At 49.3% G+C, this 27,462-nt stretch overlaps 2 protein-coding genes across 4 annotated transcripts; one reads left to right on the top strand and one right to left on the bottom strand.

The window, feature by feature from the left end:
- Positions 1-556: 556 nt before the first annotated feature.
- Positions 557-4,336, top strand: Entpd8 (ectonucleoside triphosphate diphosphohydrolase 8). Of its 2 annotated transcripts, XM_031373311.1 has the most exons (9): positions 557-851; positions 937-1,054; positions 1,599-1,749; positions 1,888-2,047; positions 2,166-2,393; positions 2,493-2,756; positions 2,895-3,005; positions 3,367-3,501; positions 3,602-4,336. In XM_031373311.1, exons 1-9 carry the CDS (start codon positions 726-728, stop codon positions 3,791-3,793), a joined length of 1,485 nt encoding a protein of 494 aa, XP_031229171.1. In that variant the 5' UTR covers positions 557-725; the 3' UTR covers positions 3,794-4,336. The 2 variants fall into 2 exon arrangements, with proteins under 2 accessions (XP_031229171.1, XP_031229172.1); XM_031373312.1 differs by lacking the exon at positions 2,895-3,005.
- Positions 4,231-13,905, bottom strand: Noxa1 (NADPH oxidase activator 1). 2 transcript variants are annotated; one of them, XM_031373314.1, is made up of 12 exons: positions 13,619-13,905; positions 11,218-11,300; positions 10,372-10,480; positions 9,117-9,251; positions 8,795-8,902; positions 7,787-7,840; positions 5,775-5,820; positions 5,560-5,648; positions 5,243-5,397; positions 4,812-4,926; positions 4,593-4,707; positions 4,231-4,474 (listed from the first exon to the last, which is right to left on the bottom strand). In XM_031373314.1, exons 1-12 carry the CDS (start codon positions 13,793-13,795, stop codon positions 4,362-4,364), a joined length of 1,299 nt encoding a protein of 432 aa, XP_031229174.1. In that variant the 5' UTR covers positions 13,796-13,905; the 3' UTR covers positions 4,231-4,361. The 2 variants fall into 2 exon arrangements, with proteins under 2 accessions (XP_031229174.1, XP_031229173.1); XM_031373313.1 differs by having other exon boundaries at positions 5,751-5,820.
- Between the last annotated feature and the right edge of the window lie 13,557 nt (positions 13,906-27,462).

Raw genomic sequence — 27,462 nt, forward strand, 5'->3', positions numbered from 1 at the left:
TCCCTGCTGGCTCCAGAGGAGATAGGGTATCGATGTCTTAAGTACCATGGAGAATAGCATTCCATGGTCAGCTGCCCAGGTCCATCTGGGGTCAGCTAACAGCTCTCAGATCTCCACTAGAGAAATCCAAGTTTAGGATTTCAAGAAGAATCAGATGTCTTTGTTAAGAAGAATAGAATGCTAGCTGGCCTCTTGAGGGGCCCACAGCCCACCCCCTGGATTCCACATAGCATGATTCGGAGGCCCCAAGAAAGAAGTCCCGCACTGGGAGACCCTGGTTTGAAGTCCTGAGTTCAGTCCAGAGCTGAGACTCTTCATGGGGAATCAAGAAAGCAAGGGCCCAGAGGGAGAGGGAGGGCAAGGCCTACATAGGGGATCTACATGGGGCTCCATTAGCCCTTGATAGCGGCATCAGAAATGGCTGTCTTGGCTCCACTGGGCTCCACTACCCTCTGTTCTGGCCTCCAGGCTCTGTGACAATACTAGGGCTTGCCCAGTTGGACTCTGGAAACTGTTCTTTTTTTTTTTTTTTTTTTTTTTTTTTTAACTGTGGCTGTCCTGTCTACTGACCTAACCAAGAAGGATGCCTGAGTCCCAGATTTGACAACATCTGAGGAAGGTTGGGATGTGTTAAGGCCCTTCCTCTAGAAGGCTGGAGTTGGGACAGCAGGAGTCTGAGTGTCTACTGCTGCCCACCTCACCCTTGCAGCTCAGGCCCTCTCACCATGGGACTCTCCTGGAAGGAACGGGTCTTCATGGGCCTGTTGGGAATTGCAGCAGCCTCTGGCCTCACCATGCTCATCCTCATCCTGGTGAAAGCAACCAATGTTCTCTTGCCTGCAGACACCAAGGTTTGGCTCGGGACCTAATGAGGATGTTGGGCTGGGTGACCAGGATGTTGGTCTCAACACCTTGCTGGTTCCATGTTGTCCCTAGTTTGGTATCGTGTTTGATGCCGGCTCCTCCCACACATCTCTGTTTGTGTACCAGTGGCCAGCAAACAAGGAGAAGGACACAGGAGTGGTCAGCCAGGCCATGACTTGCCAGATAGAAGGTTAGTGGACAGACCCCTTACCTCCCCCAGGGCCTGGGGGTAACGTTCCCTCATCTGGCCCCACATCTGCCCTCTAGCCAGGACCCTCTCTGGCATCCTGGAGCTTCCTACTAGGTCTACACTGCACTGATGACAGGGGAGGCACCAGGTGCTAAGCCCTGAGTTCATTAACTGGGGCACCTTTCAGTTCTAGAGACCAAAAGCCAGTTCTGAGCCAAGAGATGGCAGAGCCACACTCTCCAGAAGCCCCAAAGTGGGAGAAATTCAGGGTTTCCTGCTTTTCCCTCTAAGAACTGTCATCAATGGACTTGGGGTCCACTACGCAACCAAACTAGCTTTATCTTTAGGTCTCCTTTGTTATTTTAGACAGAGTCTTGCTGTTTATCCCAGACCTTGAACCCTCAATCCCCTGCCTCAACCTCACGAGCACTTGGGAACATTCTTCCAACAAAGGTCACATTCACAGGTTTCAAACATCTCTGGTGGCTGTCATTCAATCTCAACCTTTAGATTTGGAGTCTTTCCCTGGGGCACTGTGTTTCAGGACCTGGAATCTCTTCCTATACCTCTGACCCAACACAGGCTGGGGAAAGCCTAAAGAGCTGCCTGGAGGAGGCACTGGCGTTGATCCCACAGGCCCAGCATCCAGAGACGCCCACATTCTTGGGGGCCACAGCAGGAATGAGGCTGCTCAGGTGACAGGCTGCATCTCTTAGGGTCACTCACAAAAGCCAGGCTCGGACACCCTGGGTTGAACTAACTGCAGTAGAGATTGGGGTGAGGTACCAGAGATTGGGATGAGACTTTCCTCCAGCCATGGTCCTTTCTCCCAGCCAGAAGAACAGCTCTCAGGCAAGAGACATCCTAGCTGCAGTCTCCCAGACACTAAGCAAGTCTCCTGTGGATTTTTGGGGTGCCAAGATCTTGGCTGGGCAGGATGAAGGTGCCTTTGGTTGGATCACCATCAACTATGTTCTGGGAATGCTCCTGAAGGTGCAGGGATAGCCTAGGGGTGAAGGGTTGGTCTGACAGGCCAGTTCCTGGGGGTGGCTGGCCAGCAGCCGGGGCCAGTGTGGCTGCCCAGAGAGCTAAACACTTCATCTGTGGTCAGTATTCCTCTGGACAGTGGATCCTGCCTGAAGAGGGGATGCTAGTTGGCGCTCTGGACCTTGGTGGGGCCTCCACGCAGATCAGCTTCGTGCCTCAGGGCCCCATCCTGGACCAGAGCACCGAGGTTGCCTTCCGCCTGTACGGTGCCAACTACAGTGTCTACACTCACAGCTACCTCTGCTTTGGGCGGGACCAGATCCTGAGAAGGCTCCTGGCTAAGCTGGCACAGGTCAGGCTGATATTTGAAAGGGTGGAGAGGTGGGATGGCGTGGGTAGAGTGGAGGGGTAGATCAGAGCTTAGAGCTAATGCCCTTTCCTCTCTCTGCAGAGCAGCCAGGTGGCCCGGGTCAGACACCCATGCTACCACAGTGGCTACCAGACCACACTGTCACTGGCTTCCTTGTATGACTCACCCTGCATCCACACTACAGATTCCCTGAACCACACCCAGAACCTCACAGTTGAAGGGCTAGGCAACCCCGGGAACTGTGTGGTAGCCCTGCGGAGTCTCTTCAACTTCTCCAGCTGTAAGGGCCAAGAAGATTGTGCTTTCAGTGGAGTCTACCAGCCTCCTGTGCATGGCCAGTTCTATGTAAGCATGGCTTCCCAAAGGCTTGCACAGCCTTCTCTACTCCCCCCCCCCCCCCCCCCGGTGCCTATTGGGACACCTGACTGAGGGTCATGTCACAGGCCTCCCTCAGGCTTGCACAGCCTTCTCTACTTCCCCCAGGCATTTTCCAACTTTTACTACACCTTCCATTTCCTGAACCTCACCTCCAGACAGCCACTGAACACTGTCAATGACACTATCTGGAAGTTCTGTCAGAAGCCCTGGAAACTGGTGGGTGACCCTGGATACCTAACCTAGCCCTGCCTCCATACCATATTATGGGCAAGCAGGGCCTCTGGGGTCTTGTGGGGTTTTCTTGGACAGAGATTTGTGATAAAGTCCCCTTTAGGCAGCAGGACTGGGGAGGAAAAGATCCAGGGCACAGCTGGCATCGGCCTCTGATTGTTATGAGGTTGGCCACCCCAGCCCCTAGCTGGAGGGTGGTCTCCACAGGGATTTGCAGAAGGGCTTTCTGAAGCATTTAACAGTCTCCTGATGTCTGGAGACTGTTTGGATGGTGGTCCCACCATAGCTGGGAGAGGTGCCCCAAGGTCATGGAACCTCACTTACTCATCGGCTTCTGGAACCCAAGGTGGAAGCCAGCTACCCTGGGCAGGAGCCCTGGCTACGGGACTACTGTGCCTCGGGCCTGTACATCCTTGTATTGCTGCTGGAGGGCTACAAATTCAGTGAGGAGACCTGGCCCAACATCCAGTTCCAGAAACAGGTGACTGCCCTAAGAACCTTGGCATGTCTAGATCCGGGTGAGAATGGGATAGGACCCAGGACAGCCACCCAGATGCCCTGAAGAACCATGTGTCTCACAGGCAGGTGACACAGACATTGGCTGGACACTGGGCTTCATGCTGAACCTGACAGGTATGATTCCAGCTGAGGCACCGACCCATTGGCGGGCCCAGAGCTACAGCATCTGGACGGCTGGAGTAGTATTCGCAGTGCTGACCCTTGTGGCCATTCTTGGAGCAGCTGCCGTCCAGCTCTTCTGGACCCAGGACTAGGTAGAAACCAAGCTCAAGTAGATCACAGTCGGCAATATCTAAAGCAGGAACAGTGTTAGGAGTCAACGGTGACAACACAGCTGTTTGTGTTGTCAACCCTGTGAGCCACCATCAACTATCCTTAGGGAAGAAAGCCTTTGGCACACAGGACCTTCTGAGCTCATCCTAGATGCCTGCCCTCATGAACCCCTGACCCTTAAGGGGGGTCAATTGCTGAGAGTACTGACTCCTCTATGTCCTCAGGGTGGCACTGGCTATGGGGACTGATGTTGTCCATGGGATAGAAACAAGATACGGAGCTGTGGGAATAGTGCTACCTCAGAAGGTTGTGGCCAGCCCAGCAGAGACTCCCTGCCTTCCTCACTATATCAGACTAGACCAGATAGTCAGAGTCCAGGTCTGGGGCCAGCCCAGCTTCCTCACACAAGAGCCTTTGGTTGGATTCTCTTTATCATCAATCCCAGAACAGAGATCAAATTGGGATGAGGGGGATCATTTTTTGTTTGTTTGTTTGTTTAAATTAAACCTGGTTTTGTCACAGTATTTATTGCTAGTGCTGGTCTCCTGGCTAGGGTCCCAGTACGGGTGGGGCTTCCATACAGGTGTCAGCTGGGACCACAAAGCACTTGGGGAAAATGCCAACGCAGCCATCTCGGTGTCCCTCCAGCCATGCTTCGTCCACTGTGGAGACATGTTGGGTGCTGTGTCTGCTTACAGCAAAGACTGAGCCCTAGAGAGCAGAGTCCCCACCAGGCCTGGGCAAGTGAGCAGTGTTGGGCAGGAAAGGGCAGCCTTCTACCTTCACACAGAACATCCACCTTGTCCCCTTTTTGGAAGTCCAAATCCTCCGGTCTTTGGGCACGATAGCTGTACTGAGCTACTACTTGGTAGAGGACTGGCCGGCCCCAGGCCCCCTGTAACAGAAGGGTGGGCTGCAGGGGCAGCACACGAGAGGGGCTTCCCTTCCAACTGCCCGTGCTGCCCACAGCAGGTGTCACGGTCTCTCCCCTTGGCTCACCCGGCACTGGAGCTGCAACACTCTTGGGCTCTCAGGCACATTCCTCCAAACACTCTTTAGTGACTCCTCCGTGGAGATAGGAATCCAGGATCTCTCCTCTCCTGGGGCTTTGTAACTGCACAGGGAGTCCTGAGGGTGAGCTATAGTATGTAGGGGGAGTACCTAGTGCCTGGTCTTTCCCTAAAGGAAATTAACTTCTGTGGCTCTCCACTGTGCCTGGCCTTTACTTCCAGCAGCTGCTCAGATTAGGCATAGAGCTAAGGAGGCCTTAGCTTTGGTTCTGTCCTGGGCCTGAAAAGTGACCACTTCAGAGCAAAACAACAACAAAAGGTCTACTCTCCAGTTCAGAAGAACCCTCACTTCCTCGTAGCTCAGGTCCATCCTTTTCTTCTGTAGCTTAGAGTACCGACGCTCACAGCTTTCCCACTTACCTGAGCTGCCCTGTCTGGGTCTGGTGAAGGAGGGCTTGAGCTAGTAGTGTCTGAAAACTGGACAGGCCAGTTCCTCTTGGGACCTTCAGGGGCACAGTAAAGTGGCACTGCACAGTGACAGTCACCAAGGATTCAGGGTCTTTTGTACCTGCTCCCTGAGGAAAGAAATAAGTCTGCCTAGTCTTTTACAGCAGGTTTGTTCTTGGATCCAAGGAATCAGAGTAGAGGCTGGGCTGAAAGGTCAAAGAATCTGAGGTATAGCCTTCCTTGCTTCAAGTGGCTGATGAGAAGGGACTGGAGAGCAGGGCAGCTCTTACCTCAGCTCCTGAGGAATCTTCAGAGGGGCCTGGGCCAGGCCCTCCAGATGCCAGCAAACTGTCACATAGGCCAGGGTTCGTGTGACCACCTTTTCATAAAGGAGACACTTTGAAGTAGCTGGCCCCTATCCCAAACTTTCCTTAAGGGATGAGTGCTCATGCCCCAGCACTCCTGAAGAGGCTCCTCCTACCCGTAGTGCTCAGGACCCTCTTACACATGGATGAGGACAGCTGGTGGCTGGCTTGCTCCATCTGGGACCTCTGCAAAGGTGGACAGTGGTTAGAGGGACCTCACAAGTGTGGGTCCTTACCCATGCCAGCTGCGGCCATCATGACACATTTTGTTTAGTTGGTTTTTGTTACATCTTACATTATATAAAAGAACTTGTGTACAAATTGTTTAAAAGTTATTCATGTACAATTTGAACACATACCTGGACTTTTACTATTTAGATTGCCAAGTTTCCTTCAGTTGTGATAGTGGCCACACCCTTCCACTTAAAAGCATGTTTAGCTAGATGTTGTGAGCCTTCTCTGTATGTGAAGAAGTTACACGAGCATTTTGTAGATAAGGGTAAAGTATAGTCCAGGTAAGACACTTTGCCAAGTTTCAAAAGAGTTAACCTTTTCCTCAGAAGTTTGCAACTCACACTTCAGCCTTTCCATTTGGGAGGGTCTTACTCCAAGTGTGAGCTCTTGTATTCTATCTACATAGATCTAATCTGTACCATGAACCAAGTAGACTAAATGTGTCTGTAGCCTTCTTGCGCCTTCCCCTCCTCTGAAGTCTTCAGCTTGCACTTGAGTTGGTAACCTGGCTGCTCTCTGTTGTGGAGTTCTGCATCCCTGACTTACAGGATGCATTTCCATTGTGTGCTGGCCTTGCTGGTGGGGTTTACTGGGGTTTCCTAGATGGTTCCTGGTTTGTTTTTACCTTTGTTGGGTTTGTACAAACAATTGTGTGTGTGTGTGTGTGTGTGTGTGTGTGTGTGTGTGTGTGTGTGGCTTGAGGGTGGACCTTGAGATGGTGGGTCTGGACTCAAGGCAGAAACTCTGGACTCAAGGCAGAAACTCCGTGGACTCTATCCTAGCACAGTCAGTGGTTAAAGATATAGTCTGGGAATTTGGCCAGCAGTTAGCAGGAAGTCATTAGCCAAACTTCTCTGGGAGTAAATTCATGGTAGGCCCAGACCATAGGCATGCCTTGGGACAGGGTTGAGTCCTCACAGGCCTGGAGTCCACAGATTGCCTAGCATCAGCGGAGAGTAGCCTACTTCCTAGGTCTCCTATCAATCCCCAAATCTCAATGCTGGCTTCCCCATTGACCCTGAGAGGCCCAGGACAGAGTCTTAGGAGGTGCCCACCCTAGGGTGCCCTGAATTGGAGAGGAGGTGGAGACCTCTACCCTCTGTGGGACACTTATAGATATGGCTTGTGAACTGGTCTTAAAGAGACACTATGGAAATTCACTGTGTGACCCTTATGAAGCTTACAGCCCAGGACAGGAGCTGGTAGATGCAGGCTTAAGTCCCTGGGGATTTGGGGTATAATTGCTCATAAGGACATTGCACTGTTGGATTAGAATGAACTAAAGACTAGATCAAGTGGAATTGACTGTCCTGTGTCCTGCAATAAGCTCATGTCAAGCTTTCTCCAAGAGCTCACCACTGGCTCATGGGGCTGCTAAAGGGAAGCAAAGGGTCCTGCCTAACTGCTCTTCACAAAGGCCAGGAAGGAAGGCATCGTTTGACCCTTCTGACCTGCCTTTCCCCAGACTATCAAGGGATCTGATCACCGCACGTCCAACAGAGGCTCCAATCTTCTGTTAACAGCCCACCATCTGGTCCCTGTGGTGGGTTTGAATGTGTGCCAGTGAATTGGCCCTACTAGCCCCATTCTCTGGTATGACTGATTCTTAGCACATCCATGGCCCGGTTGTCAAGGAGGCTGCCTGTTCTCTCAGCTTAGGTTTATTCTTTGACCCAGGACAGGTGGATAAATGAGAGTGACCAGCCATCTCTGCCTGGCTTTGTCTCAGGGAGAGTAGGAATGTTATGGGTGCCAACTCTTTGAAGGTTTAGGTTTCAGGTCACAGAAGGAGAGGAACTCTTATTCTCAAGGCTTTTATACCATGGAGCTCAAGACCTTGGCCCATCTAACCTAAATCTTGTTTTCTGCAAAACCGGGCAAAGTTAGGCCTGGATCTTCTTGTTGCCTACACACCTACCTGCTGAGGCTGGACGTCTGAGTTGTGGTCATCAGGGATGACAGAAGCCACCACCTAGTGGGGGCAGGAATGCAGCTGGATTAGGGCCCCATTGGGTCTGCTCCCCCAAGTCCCCAGTTCCCAGCTCCCAGCACCTCTATGGCTTTACTCTGCAGGTTGTGGGCTACATACACCTAGCTCAAGATTGCTGGACCACTGCAGCTAAAACAAAACAAAACAACCCAAAGGTATGACCAAGAGAGACATTTGTGCTAATAATATCAACTTAATTTTAGTATAAGTTGCTAAACATCTTTGTACCTTGTTCCGTCTGCTGAGATAAGTGGATGCAGATGAATGCACAAATACAATTTCCTCTCCACCTGTACTGAGTAGGCATCAGGGCAGGTTCACAAGCAGTATGTACCTCAGGTGGCTGCTCATGGTCACACAGTGTTGGCAGGCCAGCACTGGTGACCATAAGTGTGTGGCCAGCCCAGGAGTCATCACTGCAATGCCAAGATGGCCTTTCTTTGTGACACTGCTAGTAACCATTTTCATGAGTTCCTCTTACATTTGGAGGTGGAATACTCCACCATAGATACTCCCCAGGGTTTAGGGAGCCTGACATGGCCCAGACTGGCCATCCACTTCTGGTATCTTGCTGTCTACAGCAGAGGTATGGAAACAGACACATGTGAAGATACAGACATTGGCAACATCTAGGAGAAGAGTATAGGGTGAGGGAGAGCACCACCAGGGATTCCCATCAATAGGCCTGAGCCCTTCTTTGAAGCTGACTTCTGGTAAGTTCTGCCTTCAGTCTACAGCCTTATGTGAATGCTCACTCCAACCCTAGGAGCCTTGTGCCCACTTTCTACCTTCAGACTTTCAAATGTCCTAGACTATACCCAACTGTCCTCATAAACATACTAGATGTCCAGTGCAGGGGCCAGCACACCATGAGCTTGACATAGACTACATTTTGGCAGCTGAGTCCCTGAGCTGGAAAACACCCTAGCATTTTACCTTAGCCTTGCCGAGGAAATCCATGGGCTCCAGATGTTTTAGGTATCGCCTGGGAGGCTGGAAGACCTCACCCTTGGGCACTTGCCATAGCTGTAGGGGTACCTGTTTCTGAGATGGAACATGTAAACCAGCTTAGCCACAGCTGCAAGAGCCCTGAGCCTTGACGCAGAAAGGACTACCTGGGCTTCCATCATAAGTGATGATACAGGAAGTATGAGGCACCCAGGCTACCTACCTCTTTCCATGTCTTATAGTTAGTCTTGAAGGATTAAGCTATAGAACCTAACCCCAAACCAATCTTACTGTGACCTGTCCTGCTCACCTGCACTTTGTCCACAGCAATGTCCAGGATATCTTGAGCCCCCTCTGGCCATTTGGAGATTGCCTCTAGTAGAGTACTGGCAGCCTTGGTCCAGAGACCTGCCTGGCACTGTGCTGATGCCATGTTGTATAGGACCTTGGAACAAGGACAGACATGACTGCAGGGACCATGCCCCAGGTGATCCTCATATGCTCTCCCCAGTTATAGCAGCTGAAGGTTCTTCTGTATGTGCAACTGATGCTAGAGGTCGGGACTAGGTCACCTGCTGCTGGACTGCTCAGTTTTCAGACACTAAGTTCTCATGCCCCATATCTGTTTAGTCCTGGAGGAGCCATGTTTTGCTTTGGACTTTTCTGCTTGAAGCAGCAGAAGTAGCTCTCCCTTTTAAAGTGTCTCCCTTGTGGAGGGTAAGGGGGCAGTTGGAGAGATGGCTCAATGGTTAAGAATACTTGCTGCTCTTCCCAAGACTGGGGTTAGATTCCCAACTCTCTCATGGTGGCTCACAAAGCTGACATCCTCCTAATTTCTACACCCTGCCACCACCATCAACTGGCCCCTGTACCTCTGAGTCTAGAGTACATCTAAGGGTTCCCACTGACAGTGCAGGGATACTCAGAACCCCACATACAATGGAACAGAGCATTCTCATAGGCAAGGAGGACTGAGGTAAGGCTATCTTATAGCCTCTGTGACAGGCAGATGAACTCACACAATGCTGTGACCCCAGTCTCCCTTCATCCTGGAGAGGTGAGCACACAGCAAACTTAGCTTTGTTACAAGGAGAAACACCTACCTACTCTTCCTACAGCTGTGTTCCAGCTGTTTCCTCTGCTAAGCCAACCCCTTTCCCCCAAAACTGTCTGTCACCTTGTCATGATCTTCAAGTATGTTCTGTTTTTATCCAACATGAGCCCATGCTGGCTGGCTCATGTGAGTAATCCGCTGCCTCCACCGCCTCCAGCCTCCTTGGGCAATCAAGGAGCTAGTGGATTTCAGGGCTCCAAAAGTCTTCAGCTGGACAGAACTCCTCATTCCACATGGCTGACCATGACAGCAACACCAACATAAAGGTGAGAAGCCCTGGCAGACTCCAGACTTCACCCTAGGACTCCAGTCAGGACCTCAGACTACATTATAGGAGCCCTATTGCAAACCAGGGCATGGCAGAACTTTAGAACTTCCATGAACCCCATACCCACAGAGAGCACCTCTAAGCCCCAGTGACACTGCTCTGCACAAACCAATGCTCACTTACCTCCCAGGCTTGCAATTTGAAGTCCAGACCCAGTTGTGTGTAGTCAATGACAGTATTACCCCTCAGCTGTGCCAGGGCCAGCTGGAAGTCAGACACAGCCTCTTGGAACCTGTGGGCATCAGGGATCTCTCAGTAGCTACAAAGGAGTTGCTGAACCTCTGAAGGGTGTTTTGGGGTACTCCACCCATCCTTCTCTCTGTGTCAGCTCTGGGAGACCTGGAGGCAATAGTAGTCACCTTCATGGGTACTCAAGTCTAGGCGAGTGTGCTTAATGGAAGTTTACTGTCTAATTCTACTTAGCCAACTGAACACCTGCTCTCTGCGCCTGACAGGGGACCATGCCTAGAGACCCAAACCCCTTCCAACTGTTCTTGTCATTCCTTTCCTGCCTTTCAGGCCCAAACCTTATGAGACCTTCACTAATCTCTGAACTTCCAACTGTGGATGAAATCTCTGTCCCTCACTAGATATTATTCTACTTCTCCCAGTCACCCTTTCTGTGCATTGGAGCCTATAACCCTGATTATCTCTCCTCCTTTCCTCCTCTTAGAAAGCTGGGTGACAATGCACATCTTGGGATAAGTCCTGGTTTTCACATCTGCAAATTGGGTATAAATACAGTGATCTTACTACTGTAAACATAAGGAGAGAACTAGGAATGTTGAGAAAGTACTGTAAATTTTGACAGGGAGAAGAGCCATGTGTGGGGGCCCCAGTCTAGCCAGAGCATTCTCACCCAGGCTGGAGGGAATCCAGAGGAGAGACTGGAGGAAGTAGGTGCAAGCATGGGTTTGCAGAGGCAAATAACTATCCAGTAACGAACAGGGGATATTACTGTGTTCTCACCTCTGCAGCTGGAAATTGGCCACTCCTCGCTGGAGGAAGCCAACAGCCATGCAGGTGTCCTTGGTCACTGCCTGGTCAAATGCCTAGGGACAAAAATGTGTGTGGAACACTAAACCCAGTAACCCAGGAACCCAAAGCCACAAACACACATGGAAATGTATCAACAGATGAGGACCACTGTACAGTTAAAGCCTGGAGAGTGTGTTACTGCATAGATTTCTCAGCTGCCCCAAGCACTTCACAACAGGCTCAGGACATGCCCCCATGCCTCCATGGCATAAAAACCCAATTTATCCATGAGGAGCACAGAGCTAGAAGAAAACGCCCCCCAATGTCAATAATAGTCATCTCTGGGAGACAGAACTGTATAAATTTTGGGCTTTAAAAAATCTCTTTGCAGGAACTAGAAAGGGCTGCTCTTCTAGAGGTCCTGAGTTCAATTCCCAGCAAGCTCATGGTATTTCACAACCATCTACAATGGAAGAACTCACATACATAAAATCCATTAATAACTGTTTTAAAATCTATTTTGGTTGTTCACACAAAATGGCACGCAAGGTGTGGATTAGAGTCAGAACATAGAAGTCTTCTGTACACAGGAGCCTGCTGCAGTTTCCTAATACCATGTCTGGCCCGGTGGAGAGCTGACTATGAGCTGGGTCTGACTTTGAAGCTTTCCCATGCCCAGTCAGCCTGGAAATGGCATGGCTGCTCATAGATCCACCTAACACTACAAGCTTCACACCGACAAGTTCAAGTGCAACCTCGTCAGACCTGCACACTTAGATTTCCTTATTGCAGTTACACTTCTTAACATTTCCGGCTCTAGCCGCTATGCCTGTGCTTGTACACATGTAAGTTTTATTGACTCAAGGCAGTGCCTCTTCTTTGTCGTCGTCTTCTTCTTCTGGTAGAGCATTTCAAACCCCTCTCTAGTTACAGTGCAAGGAGGTGAGCACGTGACTCCCTCACTGTTGAACCAACTGCCAACAGATCTTTACATTCCCTTTCCTGAACAATAACCTTTTTGTTTTTTGGTCTGGTTTGGTTTTGGTTTTCAAGACTGAATTTCTCTGTGTAGCCCTGGAACTGGAACTCTCCTGGAACTCACCTTGTAGACTAGGCTAGCCTCAAACTCAGAGGCCTGCCCTGCCTCTGTTGGCTTCAAACTTAAAGACCCACTTGCCTCTGTCTCCAGAGGGATTAAAGTCAGGCATCACCATACATGGCTCAAACAAAACCCTTTTAATGAAGAAACAATAGGTACAGATAAATATGTAAGAAGTAATAAAAGAGAGCTGGCAAGATGGCTCAGTGGGTAAGGACACTTGCCATCATGCCTAATGACCTGAGTTTGATCATTGGGTCTCACATGGAGGAAAAATAAAATTGACTCCCACAAGTTTTCTCCTGATTTATACACACATGTAAATAAATAAATAAATAAAATAATTAAAACTTCAAGAAAGAAATAATAAAGAGGCCAGGCAGTGGTGGCACACGCCTTTAATCCCAGCACTTGGAAGGCAGAGGCAGGTGAATTTCTGAGTTCGAGGCCAGCCTGGTCTACAGAGTGAGTTCCAAGGCAGCCAAGGCTATACAGAGAAACCCTGTCTTAAAACAAACAAACAAACAAACAAAAAACCAGAAATAGTAAAGAGACCATCTCCACACAGCCCAGTCTTCCTACTCTCACCCTTGCTGCTTGGGTCTTTGCTGCTCATCTGTGGTGTCCAGGTAGGTCTGAACTGTAGGCAGGGTGCTTCGGGTTTCTATCACATACCCAGGAATGGCTATGACTTTGATGAACATGAAGAGGGGAATGCCCTGACGCTCCCTCTACAGTGTGCTCCCCTGAGTAGGTAGGTGTGCTTTGAGAAGCAGGTGGATATTCATGTGAGTGCTCAGAATCGGGATAACAGGCTGTGTGCCACCATCCCATCACAAGCATCTGCTGAAACACACACCTTCGGAGGAAGAGCAGAGCCACCAGCCTGCCTTCGGGCATGTCCCTCCCTCAGTCCTGAGCACCTGAGCCTGGGCGTGCCAGACCTGGTACAGTTGCCGAATTTGGCTTATGTGGCTATGGAGACTGAACGTGCCCTGTGCCCCATTCTGGTCTCAACTAAAAGAGGGGTCTCCTAACCACAAAGCTCCAACCTGCCTCAGGCAGTCACTAAGAGAGAACATTAGTGGAACAATCTCTAGGTAACCGACAGGGTAAAGAGCAGGGATTCCTCCCCTTCTAGGTTGACTATAAGGTGCAGAAGAGCGTCCTTTTCCAGGGTGCTCTTTGGAAGATAAGGTTTCACGTTCGCAGTCACATCTTCATTTGCATTCCCCTAAAGCCTCCACCAGGGATGTGAGAGAGGGATCTGTTATCCAGACCTGGGGCGCTTACCCGCAGCGCAGCCTCTGGATCTCCTGCCATCAGATGCACGCAGCCCATGTTAAAGTACATCCTAGCCAGCGGCTCTCGGACATCTGAGAAGAAGCACAGCGCAGAGTCCCAGTCTTCGCGTGCCACGGCCAGTACACCCTGGTGCCAGTCCCGTATTTGATCTCCTAGAGAGCTCATGGAGCGCGGACGCCTGCTTTGTGGCGAAGGAAGTTAGCGATTCTAGATGGAGCACGTGGGACAGGAGGAGGGTGCCCCACAGAAACTGGGAGGCCGTGAGCCAGAGGCCAGGGGACCAGGACAGCAACGAGAAGCAGCTGGTAGCAAGACAACTGGAGTTGTGACAATCTGTCCTTGATACTGAGTAGATGGCCCAAGGCCGAGGCCCCTCTCTCACGCCCCGCCTAGAAACACTTAGTCAAGTCCCTAGGACTAAGGAGCGGGTCTATGATCACGTAACCACAGCTCTGCATTCGCCAGGCCTGTCTGCCCACTCCCTGGCTTAGCTCAGCGCCAATGAAACCATGGTTATCTCCATACCGACACGCCTTCTCCCCCCTCCTAGTTCTTGCCTCTTTCCTGGTGTAACCACACCCCTTACTCAAGCCACACCATCCTTTTTTCTTGCAAGTTCAGAACTTCAGTGGACCCTGGCTGGGCCCCTCGACGTCTTTTACGCCAGTCAGCAGAGTGTTTAGGGGAAAACCCGGGAAAAGTCCTGCATGGCTGGGTCAAGGTTCCGGGACTAGTATGAACGGTGCATTGTGGAGCTGCCTGCTGAGAGGTCAGCTTCGTCAGGCTAGGTGGGCAGCCTGAAGGAGAAGAGCTCGACCTTCGGCCCCGTCTCTTCGGAAGTGACCTCGTGGGCTTGGAGACTTTGGAGACTCCGAAGCAACAAGCTGGGCAGGACTAGATGTTATGTGACTAGCCCTCAGAAGCCCGGTTGGGGCCTCAAAGTCAGGTGTATCGGTCCGTGGTGGGGCAGCCCGCGAGGGCTTTCTCCACTAGTGGGCGCTGGCCTGGCTGCTCCTCTCCCTTGCGACTGGGGCCTTTGGGACTGCTATCCAGATGGATCACAGCTATTCAGAAAAACTAGCCGTTGTACAGGGCTTGTGTCTTATATAGACAGGTGGGGCGGCCCAATATAGACTCTGCAGGACACCAGGAAGTTGATAGCCACCTTCATATTCTTGCTTGGATAAGGCCCCACCTATACAGTGTGGGAGTCATATGCCTTCCCCAAAGCTGCTGATACAAACGTTAATCTCTACTGAAACTTTCTCCCTGACACTTGGGGCACCATGGCTTGGACAGATTGACCCATGAAATTAAGCACCACAACGCCCAATCCAAGTAGCTAGGCTCAGCTGTGTCATGGGCTCATTTTCCTCCCTTGCCTGGTTCTTGATTCCCTGTGCTCAGAGTCACAGCGGATTCTCCTTCCTGTGTGACCCAGGACAGCTAACGTTTCAGTCCTTCATCCACATGTGTAACAACAGCAGTGATCAATTCTGTTCTTCCAAGGCTTTTATGAGAGCTGAATGAAATCTCACAGTGTCGCTCAGCAGAGCTTGTCATCCTGAGCTCCCAGGGGCTCTGTGTCCCTTGGCATTTCTCTGTGGACTGAGTTTCCCTAAAATGTTGCCTGGAGTGTGTGGATGTTGCTAACCTGCCTTCTTTAAATCCTAGGGCAGCCATTCTGCCCCATACTCAGATCCTGTATTGTCTCCACACAGGCTGGTCACTCTCCCTTTTTTGGCTCCTCTCCCTCTTGCTATTCACTGCCCCTTCCTGGAAGCACAGCCTAAACTCCATCCCTGCCTTCCCAGCCCCATCTGCCCATTTTCTTTTCCATAGGTCAGGATTCTTTCTAGAATGTTCCATAGCCCATATGGTGGTTTGAATGAAAATGACCTCCATATTCTCATATGTTTGAATGCTTGGTTCCCAGTTGGTGGAACAGTTTGGGAAGGACCAGGAGGTATGGCCTCATTGGAGGGAGTGTGTCCCTGGGGATTGGACTTTGAAGTTTCAAAAAGCCTGCACCAAGCTCTCTTGCTCCCTGTCTCATGTTTGTGGATCAAGATATACACTCTCAGCTACAGCTGTAGCGTCACGTCTGCCTACCTGTCACCATGCTCCTGCCCTGATGGACATGGACTCATTCTTAGAACTGTAAGCTCCAGATCATTTTTTTTCTTCTCTAAGCTTCCTTGGTCATGGTGTCTATATAGCTACAGAAAATTAACTGAGACAGCCCATTTTCTTATGTTGCATGGTATAGAACATGGTCCCAAGTTCTCCTGTTCTCTGATGAACCCCAAATGTCAGCCACAGTGACTTTCCCCTAAGCATGTGTGATGTGCTCTCCATACATTTGTTTGCATGGATCATCATAATGGCCAGGTAGCTTATGTTTAAGCAGACAGGACCCTGTTAAGTTCCAGTCATGGTGCCCAGTCCAGAGATATGCCAGTTGGACAGACACATGTTTTTGGCTCCGAGTTAAGTCCATAGTCCTTGTGTGACTGGCATCTGAGTGACAGGGCATCCTCTGGGAATGATTTCAAATTCACTAATGAATCTTAAAGGAGGGTGGATTATAGAAGTTGGGTGCTATTCAGCTTCTTATCTCCATGTTTGCTGAAGGGTCCAAGGGAACTGCTATACCAGCTGGAAAAGCCCATGTCTGAGGGCCAAGCCTCAGTTTCTTTTTAGGACAGGTCACTCAAGAAGGCAAACAGGACATGGGGTCATTTACCCTCTCCTCCTCTGGCCTTGCCCCACCTTCTCCTCTAGAGGGGAGGTGGGGCAAGCAATGGAAGGGTGCCCGAGGATTCTCCTTTGTGTACATGAGTCAACACTATCCTAGGAGCACAGGTGTCCCCCACTTTCCACGGAGGGCCAGACAAGTGTGACTGAGGCTGTCAGGAAGTAGAACCTTTGTACTGCAAATGGAAGCCTAAGATGATACCACCATCATAGTGAAAGATAGTCTAGTGGTTCCTCAGATAAATAGAAATGTATCCACACAAAACCGGCAGATGAGCTGGATATATTCTTGGCACAGGCTGATGCAGAAAGATATTGAATCAGCAGCTTGCCTCAACTAAATAGCAAGACACTGTCCTAAATAAATAAGTAAAAATTTAAAAGGAAGCAAACAAAACATATATACAAGTGTTCAGAGTGACACTATTTATAATAGCAAAAAGAGAGAGGGAGACCAACCCAGATGTCTGATAACTGATACATTCTGTTCCATCTAGGCAATTATATTTTTTATTCAGTTATAAAAAGTCATGAGGTTCTGACATAGCTTGGGTGTACTTTGATGAGGCACGCCACTTGTAAAAACACAGATATTCTATGATCTTGTTTGTGGAAAATATCCAGAACAAGAAAATTCATAGAGAGGAGAAGAGGGAGTGTGGGGTGGTCTCTGGCAGATAATGAGATGTCCTTTAGTTGAATTGTGCAGAAGGTAAGCTTTCTTGTATGTGAGTTACAATGATAAACTGTGGGAAATTTCTGAGATGTGTACCGAAACAGGGTGAGGGTTTGTGAGCAAGTAGTGGTGTTTACAGAGGAGGTCCGAGCCAGCCTGGCTGTAGAGGCCCAGCTATGCCAGCCAGTCTTCTCAATACCTCCTTTATCCTGGCTACCCTGGTGTCTCTGGCATCTGAGGGCTGCTGTGTTCTGTTCCTAGTAGACTCTGGGTACCAGCTCTGTCCCACTGTGCATCTCTTCCTTCTCCTGTCTCCCAGGCTATGTGGCAAGTCCGGAGCCATGTGTAACCCTAAGCTAGGTGCTGAGGGACCTGGAGACCTACCTTGGAACCTACCTGGGACCAGATCCAAGTTCAAACCAGAAAGTCAGAATACAGAAGGACTGGGGACCCACTCAAAGCCAATGCTCTAGACTCTGAGCCAGGAGTCTCCCATACCTCCACCCCATGGTCATTCCCCATGCCAGATCCAGAAAGAGGACAGGAGGAACTCAGCTTGACCTACCAGTGATCCCTGGAGCCTAATACTTCTTCTATACAGAGCCAGACCAAGGTGGGCTGGGAGTGGGAAAGAGAAGCAACAGAGAGACTGGGCAGGGCACTGTTCTCAGTGGACCCAGTGAGTTCTGATCTGCTCCAGTTAGGACAAACAGATGAACTGGGCCCTGGGTGGTTCTCATGCTCTGCTGTATGCTATCACATGGTAGGCAGCTGAGGGCACGACTTGCCTGGTGTAGAGAGTTCCTGGGTGCGCAGGCAGGAAGGTGCTCTGGGGGGAACAGTAGCTTTCAGCCAGCTGGTCTAAGTGCTGCCCTGCTGATGGCAAGTGACTGGGAGGAGACACTGGACTTGGCCAGCAGAGGGGCCCAGAGACCAGCTTCTAGTGGCTGTCTGTGGCCTTAGCATAGAAAGACTGTGTGCTACTTCTATGGGGCTGCAATGAGTTTTCTAGGGTATCTTTAGAGTCCTCCAACCCTTGAGAGACCAGAGGCTATATCCCACTCCCCATATGCCCAACATGATCACTGAAGGGATCCTGAGGGAAGTTCAGGGGATGGCCTTGGCCATCTCTGGAAGTCTAATCATACTTCATTAGGTTCCCCTTTTTTGTTTTGTTTTGTTTTGGTTTGGTTTGGGTTTTTTTATCTTTTATGTGTGTGCATACAAGTTTTCAATGTGCACATTCATGTGTAAGTATAGAGAACACATGTGGAAGTCAGAGGACACCTGTTAACCATCATCTGTCACCTGGTTTGCTACTGCATACACCAGGCTACCTGGCCCACAAGCTTTTGGGGACTATCCTATCTCTATCTTCTTTCCATTCACAGGTACAGTGTGGTTGTACAGGGACATACACCAGCGTGTCTGATTTACAGGAACACACACTAGCGTGTCTGGCTGTACATGAACACACCAGTGTCCCTGAACACATCAAATAGGAAAATCACTTTATGCACTGAGCTCCCTCTGCTGTGTTTGTGGAATGGTCTTCATTGTGCAGAGGTGAGGGGATGGGAACTGAAGAGAGTGTTTCAGTGGGGGGAAGCAGCGGGAAGTATCTGTGGGCATGAGCTGTCACCCTGGTTACTCCCTTACTGCCTGGATTAGTTCATTGGTTTCTTCACTTATTTGTTCATTAATATTCATCAAACTTGAATATTCATCAAACATCTTAAGCAATGGCTTTTTTTTTTTTTTTTTTTTTTTTTTTTTTTTTTTTTTTTTTTTGAGACAGGGTTTCTCTGTGTATCCCTGGCTGTCCTGGAACTCACTCTGTAGACCAGGCTGGCCTTGAACTCAGAAATCTGCCTGCCTCTGCCTCCCAAGTGCTGGGATTAAAGGCGTGTGCCACCACTGCCGGACTTAGGCAATGGCTTTGATGCCAGAATGGAGCATGCAGCTTGGGTAGGGTCCACGGAGACTGCTAGGGAACCAGAGTAAGAGGAACATCAACATATCTTCAGTAGTTGCTATCTTAACAACCCACTCGGTGCTCTGCTCCTGATGACTTGGTCCCAGGCTCTTCATTTTATTTTTGCAAGAGTTTTCTGCAGGGAAATGTGATGGAGGCTAATCTCAAACTCCTCCTACCTCGGCCTTCTGAGAGCCGGAACCATAGGTGTGTGTGCTTAGTACCAAGCTTGCTTGATACTTCTGCCTAGCATCCACATGTGACATGGAGATTTGTCTGTGAGCAGCAGGTCCCATTGAGAGAACCCAGGTCTCTGATAGGTGAGGTGGAAAACAAACTATAGAGGCCCATGTCTGCTGGCATAGGAAAAAGCCACCTTGCTGAGTTAAATTCAACGTTTGCCAGGAGTTGTAGCTACTTCATAGTGGGTCAAAGAAAACTACTTTTGGGAATGGTCTAGGGACAGCCAATATCAAGGGAAGGCCAAGTGTATACTCTTTTATGTAGAGGGAGCTGTGTCCATAGTAACCTTCTTTTTGCTGAGGCTTCTATTTCTTCCATTACAAGACACAGCCAGTATACCGTCAGGAGTCTGGAAGCCATGTTTGCTGAAGGGTTTCCCTGGCCTCTCCTCACTGGATATGGGGAAGACCTGATTCATAGGTTTTTCCAGCAGTTCTGGATGCTCAGAAATCTTGGTCAGTTTTACTTGTGAGCAACTCCACATTGTGTCTGGAGGTCTTACAAGCTGCAGAGGGGGGTTGATATGAATCCAAGACCTAGCCAACTGGTTATTAGTGGCAGGATCTTGGAGAGGTATGCTCAATGACCATTACCAGAGAAGGAGCGGGAGAAGGTGCCTTCCACCTGGGGTGCTGACCACTAGATGCCAGCTCTGCTGAACTATAGTGCGGGTAGAGTGGTCAGTGCTAATTGTGATAATAGATCCATGCTTCCATGTGACAGTGGGACCCTGGCCATGACCCCATAATGGAGTCCTTGACGCCTCCTGTAGATGGAATGACTTCTAACCTGGCTTCTATCCAAACCAAGGGAAAGCTTGACATAAACAGGTAAGATGCCCAAGAGTGTTTCTACTTTGCTGTATTTTAGAACCAAGAGATAACAAAGACCAGGACCTGACAGTTATGAGATATTTGGTGCCAGTGAAAGAAGTAAGGAGTGAATTTGGGTGTCTGCTGGGGACAGGTATCCCAGGTGATAGCAGACTAGGGCAGAAGCTGTCCAGGCTGGAGTAAGACAGAGGTGTGCAACTGTATTACTGTGTTAGGAGAGATGTGGTGCTATCAGAGTACCAAAGGTGAGAGGTGTGCAGACTGACCACGAGGACATGGTCTCCATCTTCCTTAGGTCTTAGGTCTGTTTATCTATACTCAGATTCACGACTCCGGCCATCTCCAACTTTATGTTAAGCTAGTGCTGAACTTTTCAGGGATAATGCATTTTTTAAAATTTGTGGGAGTCTGTGTGTGTGCGTGTGTGGGGAGGGTGGATATTTGTGTAGGGGTAGATTTATTTATGTATGTGTGCACATGGGTGCAAGTAGGTGTATGTGTACATGTTTGGGTGTGCATTTGCAGGCCAGCAGTCAATTTTTGGTGCCTTTCCTTGAGTTTTCTCTCTCTACCTTATTGTGTGGGGGGGGAAGTGGGGAAGGGAAGGGAGAAAGAGACAAAGAGAGAGAGAGAGAACAACTCATATTAATGTATCCTGGAGCATGGCTCTCAGCTGCTTATGTGCCACAAGATTTCTCCATGTCTGTTCTGGCCTCAGGGATGACTGACCAGTCCAGGCTGGCCCTCCCACATCTCAACTGGATTTTAGGTCACTGATTTCTGGATAAGAAGTAGTACCAGGTCCAGTCAGTTCCCTCTGCCCACCATATGGGTCTTGGGGACCAAGCTCATAAGGTCAGATTTGTCAGTGAGAGTTCTTCCTTGTGAGGTGGGCCATCTCCCTGACTCTCCAGATTATTGTTTGAGACAGGGTCTCTCACTGAACCCAGAGCCATTGATTGGCTAGACTGGTTGGCTAGCTGGTTCTGGCTCTGCCTGTCTTGGCCCCTTTAACCCAGGGTTACATATGCATGAGGTCACACTAAGCTTTTGTATGAATTCTGGGAACTGAAACCCCAATTCTCCTTGTACAGCAGGCACTTTGAGCACTGCGCAAACTCCCTGGGCCCTGAAATACTTTTTTTTTTTTTTTAAGAATTCCAGTTTAGTTTCTATATAATATTATATAATTTCCATTACTCCCTCTTTGTGCACTGAGACTATGTTTGCCTTTCACTTCTCGACCATGTTTTTTTTTTCTGTTCCTCTTTAAACAAATGTACAGCTGTACTCTGGTCTTTGCTACTTCATGTCAGAGCTTTATTCTGTGATCTATCTTGTCTGTTATGCCCCTGGCTACATGACATATTTTCCTACTTCTTTTTAGATCTCCTGAATTATTTTGAGTTGATCCATCCATTTTGTTTGGTTTTGTTTTTCAACATTTTTTTTTTTTTTTGTATAGCTCTGGCTGTCCTGGAACTCACGTTGTACACCAGGCTGACCTCGAACTCACAGAGATCTGCCTGCCTCTGCTCCTGCCCCTCCTGCCCTTTCCCCTGTGATTAAAACCATGTGCCACCATGTCCAACTGAGGCAAACAACTTCCTCCTCCTCCTCTTCCTCCTCCTCTTCCTCCTGCCCCTCCTCATGTTCTGTGGTTTGTTTGAAACAAAGTCTTACTGTGTAACTCTGGTTGACCCGGATCTCTCTTTGTAGACCAAGCTGCCATTGAGTTCTCAGAGATCCACCTGCCTCTGCCTCCCAAGTGCTGGGATTAAAGGTGTGTACCACCACATCTGGATGGACTGATCTATTTTAATTAAACCTTACAGACTGTGGATCCCACTGTTATCCTGTGAAAGACAGTGGCTTACCCCAGAAGATAATTCCCTTTCTAGCTGGCTCTCTCGTCTAGGGGTGTATTGAACATTCATGGCCTCTAGAGGCTTGACATTTTTCTCCATTACCTTCATTCTGTGGGGACCATTATCTATAGGAGCCTTTTGAGAATTTGTGAGGGATTTAACTTTGGATGGAGCAGCTTTATGAGCAGGCCATGTTCTTAGTGTGGTCAAAGGTATAACCATTCTGTTGTTAGTCAAGAACCCTCCCTCTTGTCTGAGCTGGACTCTAGGCTGTCCTACATACATAGTTGCTCCTGGGAGACTTGAAAGTCTTGTATTAAGCCCACTAGGGCTCCCTGTGGCTCTTCCTATGGCCACTGCCCTCAGATGCACTACCTCTTTGCTTCTGCTCTGGGATTCAGGTAGGAGATAGCTCACAAGTGGAGAGGGCATTTATGACCTCCCCAAGAGTCAAGAATCATGATCCTGCACTGCATCTTTTCCAGAAGCTGCTGACCTAAATTACAATGTCTGGGGAAGGGCCATCATGGCCGGAGCAGAGATATAGAGAAACCTGTGCATTGGCAGCTCAGCTGAGAGCCATGTTCCAGATGTGCTGTGTCACAATGAATGTTGAGTGAGAGCAGGTCTTATAGAACCCTTCCAGGCTGTGAATTCAAGTCAGCTGATACAACAACAGATAACTTCTCACCTTGTACAGAAAGTAACCATAACATGTGAGCTAGAAACCCAAGAAATAACCCTGTGAGTGCATGATTTAGGAATGTGAGTATAAATCCAGCACCCTTTCATCTCAGGTTCTGCTTCCTGCAGTTTCACTAGACCCTTTGGCCAAAGCATGTGAAAGGAAAATCCCACAAATTAGCAGTTCTCAGCTTTTACTTTATATAACATTCTGAGTTAGCTGAAGAAATGCCTATCTCCACTTGGTTCCCCTAGGGTAAGGGCACCCTTTTGTCCAGTGTGTTTTCACTCTGCATGTTATCTGCTGTTGGCTCTTAGTAGCCAGGTGGGTTTTCATTCTGACCATAATTTGCATCCCAATAACCTTTTTTTTATGCAATAGTGGCCTCAAAGTATGAGGATGATAATTTGACCTTTCCAAAATGCTAGAGAACCATAAAGTGCTTCCTTTAAGCAGAAAGGCAGATGTCAATAAGTAAGTCTTAATGATGGGGTAGTCAAGAGCAGCGTCAACAAGTCACTTTCCATGAAATTATGAAAGATATCTACGCTAGTTCTGCTGTTGAACTTCACACTGCAAAAGTTCCAGCCACAGGGCATAAATTCTCTGATGGAAAGGAGTTAGATTTGTGGGTTCAGCCCTAACACCAGTTTCTGACCACCATGAGGGACCTGGACCATGTCCTCAGGCACCAAAGTGTCTAAGGTTATGGCTGTGGCAGTGCTTGCCTCAAGTAGGGACTAGGAGAAGCAGCTCCCTGTTCCATGCCTTAGTCAGGATCCAGAACGCCACAGTGAACTTTGTGAAAAGCAGACTGAAGCTGCATTTAGAGATAGCATCCTTTTTACAGTCTTGTGGAACACATGGGAAAGTAAAACCGTTTATAGCAATCCTGCATTCCCTACCCTGGGAGTGCCGTGGCTGTGGCCAGCCTGGGTTTAGAGTGAGCCCTTCATGTTTCCCTAGGTCCTAAAGAAAACCAAGACTCAAACTCAAAGGTGAAGCCCACAGTCCAGAGTGCCAGCTTTGGACAGTAGTGGCTTAGCATCTGATGGAGGGGCTTCTTCCTTGGGGAACAACGTTGCTACAGATGCTGGAGGTTGAGGGTCAGAATGGTTGCTAGCCAGCGTCAGTAATGTAACCACTTTCTCAGCCCCTGGACCCTCTCCTGGGCCTGGGACACTGTTTACAGAAGGAGCAAAGCCTGTTCTGTCCTGTTGCTCCCCTGAGTACCTGTACTCAGGATCTAATTAGGCCCCTGCTCATTCAGGTGCTGTGAATTTCCAGAGCCCTTTGCCACCTCCCAGGATGGAGATATAGACTCCTCAACCTGTGTGGAGCCAAGGACCATATTGTCTTTTACTCCTAGTTCCTCATTCCTCCAGCTGTGTGCCTCCAACCTTGATCCTTGACCCTTCCGAGATGGACCTAGGAGACCCCACTGCCAGAGAGTCCACTGCTGAAATGCTCACTGCTGCTGGAGAGCTGGAGAGCTAATGTTCCATTATTCCCTCTGCTGGCACAGGCTGCTATACAGGTGAGTCTGGGCCCTAAGATGTCTGAGTCCAGTTGAAGGTGTTTAGTAGAACTGTATGTGGGTCAGTGGGGTAAATGACTTGTCTCTGCACATAGGTAATAGGGTTTTTCCCTGGGACCCTGCAGGACCTGAAGAATCTCCTAAGGGACCACAGCCTAGGCTTCTGTGAGCCTAGGAGGCACAGCCAGGGGTGGGGTCATCTGGAGCCTCAGGAAAGGCTGCCTTCTTGAGCCACAGAGCAGATAGATGGCTCTGCGTGGAGACTACTGGGAGGAGGTGAAAGGCAGGTCCAGTCAGGGATGGTCTGTGCAACAAGGTTCAGCTTCTTCTAGATGGGACATAAGGGCTTCTGTTCTCATTGTGCTGCTGTCTCCCAGGACATCCCAGGCAAGGGACTGAAGCCTGTCTGGAGTTAGGAGAGGCAATGCCCACCTCCAGCAGATTCAGGGAGCCCACAGGTTTCTTAGGTATTCCCGGGCATTCTTACAAGTTCTCTGCAGTTTAACAAAAACAGGCCATGCTTTCAGTTCCCCTAAGCTAAGAATCATGCCTGCCACCTCTCAGCCGGAGACTGAAGTGGCAAGAAGACAGTATATTTCTGTGGGCAAAGTCTTGGAAGTCCCAGAGCGCTCAGCAGTCAGGGGCTGGGTTCTCCATATCACCAAGTGTATTTAGGCTTCTTCCTGACATGTCTCCACTTCAGTTTTAAAAAGAGAACCACATGAAAAGATGCTGTCCCAGCTGGGACATTGTGCGGTTCCATGCTCAAGGCTGTTAGGACCTTGACTTCGTGAGAGACTTGTCTTCCAGCTGAGACCTTTGTCGGTTCTTCTGGGGTCCCTCCCTTCGCCTCACTTTTCTACCTTAAAAGCATGCGAGATGCACCTGAGCAGGACTAGCCACACTGAGGCTGGGCAGGGGCTGTGGAGCTCCCAGGGGACGGCATTTCCTCAGCCTGGTACTGCTCTCCAAAAGCGAGTCCTTATCTGTGTGGCTCTGACATAACATAAAAGCATTTTATCCGTCCTGCCAAAAGGGACAAGAAGGGACTTGGAGACATGCCTGAAAAACAAGGGCCTGGCCAAGATCTGAGTATGGGAATCTAAACCTGGTTTGTTTCCTTGCTCCCATCCTGCCTTGACACAGAGGCACTTCCTGCAATGTCCGGTGCTCTGTTCTCTCTTGCGGACTGCCTAGGTCCTGAAAGGACCCAGAAACCTGTGATGGGGTTGTGTTTCTAGTCTGGGTGTGGTCTGATCAAGCCAGGAACTGTCCTCCACTGTCATCTTGTGTGCTGACTACAGCAGTCCCAGAATGCCTCTTTCCTTCTGGCAGCCACCCAATACTGATTCTCTTCATGACACTCTCTAAGTCATTGTGTCTGGCCATGAGGCTAGCTAGATCAAAACCAGTAGAGTAGTCTCAGGCCTTGGGCATCAAAGAGTGAGTAAACATCCCTGGAGGGACAAGATATCACCATCCCAGACCCCCAGCCTATGTGTCTGCTACCTCTCCATTTTCCTTGTGTGGAGGTCTAGCCAGGGCCTACGAATGGCAGAAACAGGACCTCCCCTGACATGCTTGCCTATTTTCAGGTAGACAAGGATTCCAGGCCATGTCCCTGTACATGATATCAACTTAATCTACACATGATAACTTAATCAACATGATCTATCTATGTGTCTAGCTCACTAAGAGACCTTCAGCTAGGATGGTCCATAGCGGACATGTATCAAGACCTGGCCAGCACCTCTTGTTCTCCCCCTTTAGTGTCTCTTGCTGAGCTCTATGCTGTCTCATCCCCATACCTGAGTTCCCTTGCAGTCAACTACCCTTAAGTCAGTGTTGGGTTTTTCCCCCCTGGCTGCCTGAAATGAGTGTCAAGTGTACCCTAATGCTCCTGCTCAGGTCTAGTTGCCAGCTCAGGGAGTTTTTCTGTCTCTGAAGCTATAGGAGAGAGGTTCAACCTGGCTTCCTAAAACCCTAATAAACAAGCTATAGAGTCTCCTGCTAGCAGAGAGGGCTGGTGGTCCTTGCTGTGTGGTCAAGGGCAAGTTACCTAACACCCCCTCTTTTTTTGTTTTGAATAGTAGTGATAATATCAATATATTACTCCATTGCTTTGTGAATATCAAATAAATTAGTTTATGTAAAACCAGCTGGCACTGGGTCTGAGTCAGCCCCACATGGAATTCTTTCTGCTGTGCAATATGAGGTTGGGCTTAGCTCAGCTCCTTTTCCCCAGACCACGCAGATATCCTGATGACAGCCAATGAGGAGTGAGATACCTCCTTCCTAGGCCAACCCCCGCTGTGTCTCAGTTTCTTCTTAGCTCAGACTGTCCCAAGGACTGTAGACTGGTAAGAGCTTCTTGGCTCTTTGTCTTCTCAGGTCCCTTTCCCCATTAAGCCTTAGAGTGAGCCTGTCTGGGTTCACAAAGATCCTCCTGTTGTTTTTTACTGAGTATTACTGTTTACAGCTTATCTTAGATGCCCTGATGGCCTCCAACACCTTGCCTAGGGTGATATGAAACCTGATTGTGAGTGGCCCGGGTGTCCCTCTGCTGGACAAGATCTGATCCTTTACATGTCGATCTCATTACCGTTATAGGCAGGGCCCCATGGGATGCTGCGGGTGCTGGAAAAGCTAGAGTGGGTACATGGCTCCCACCTATCTTCCTCTGGCCTCTCACCTGGGGATACAGGCACCATGCGTAAGTTCCATAGACAGACAAGTCTTCAAAGGCTGGACCAGCCTTCTTGGGGTCTTGAGCCCTATCTGGTAAGGGGAAACATGAGACATGACAGGTCTGTGGTCTGAGGATAACAGGTGACCTGCAGGTTCTTAGTACAGCTGTCAAAGGGACCCTTGAGGAAAGATTCCTGTTTTTCTTTGGTCTTTAAGTCCTTATGTATAGCTTTTAATAGATTGTACCTTTCTTGTTGCCTTCTGCCAAGCACCAATGGATTTTTCCCCTTCCTTCAGTTTTTCCCAGACTACAAATAGACCTGAGGGGTATGTGTGCACACACATGCATAGGTGTGCACATGTGTGTGTGTGTGTGTGTGTGTGTGTGTATGTCTATATAAAGGCCAGAATTGGATATTAGATGTCTTCATCAGTTGTTTTCTGGTTTTGCTTTTGTTTTGTTTGAGATAGGTCTCACTGTATATCCCTGGCTGTCCTGGGACTCATCTATGTAGACCAGGCTGGCCTTTTCTTTTCTCTCTCTCTCTCTCTCTTTTTTTTTTTTTTTTT

This window comes from Mastomys coucha, unplaced genomic scaffold (genome assembly GCF_008632895.1).
Source record: "Mastomys coucha isolate ucsf_1 unplaced genomic scaffold, UCSF_Mcou_1 pScaffold15, whole genome shotgun sequence".
Classification (NCBI taxonomy): domain Eukaryota; kingdom Metazoa; phylum Chordata; class Mammalia; order Rodentia; family Muridae; genus Mastomys; species Mastomys coucha.

What these genes read in the sequence shown, in the direction of transcription:
- Noxa1 (XM_031373313.1), bottom strand. Translation starts at nt 13,795, where the DNA reads ATGAGCTCTCTAGGAGATCAAATACGGGACTGGCACCAGGGTGTACTG. An exon ending in ATCCAGAGGCTGCGCTGCGG is followed by an intron (nt 11,301 to 13,618) that starts GTAAGCGCCCCA and finishes TTTTGTCCCTAG; the next exon opens with GCATTTGACCAGGCAGTGAC. An exon ending in GGTGGATGTTCTGTGTGAAG is followed by an intron (nt 4,475 to 4,592) that starts GTAGAAGGCTGC and finishes ATGTCTCCACAG; the next exon opens with TGGACGAAGCATGGCTGGAG.
- Entpd8 (XM_031373311.1), top strand. Translation starts at nt 726, where the DNA reads ATGGGACTCTCCTGGAAGGAACGGGTCTTCATGGGCCTGTTGGGAATT. An exon ending in TTCTGGGAATGCTCCTGAAG is followed by an intron (nt 2,048 to 2,165) that starts GTGCAGGGATAG and finishes ATCTGTGGTCAG; the next exon opens with TATTCCTCTGGACAGTGGAT. An exon ending in CTGTGCATGGCCAGTTCTAT is followed by an intron (nt 2,757 to 2,894) that starts GTAAGCATGGCT and finishes TACTTCCCCCAG; the next exon opens with GCATTTTCCAACTTTTACTA.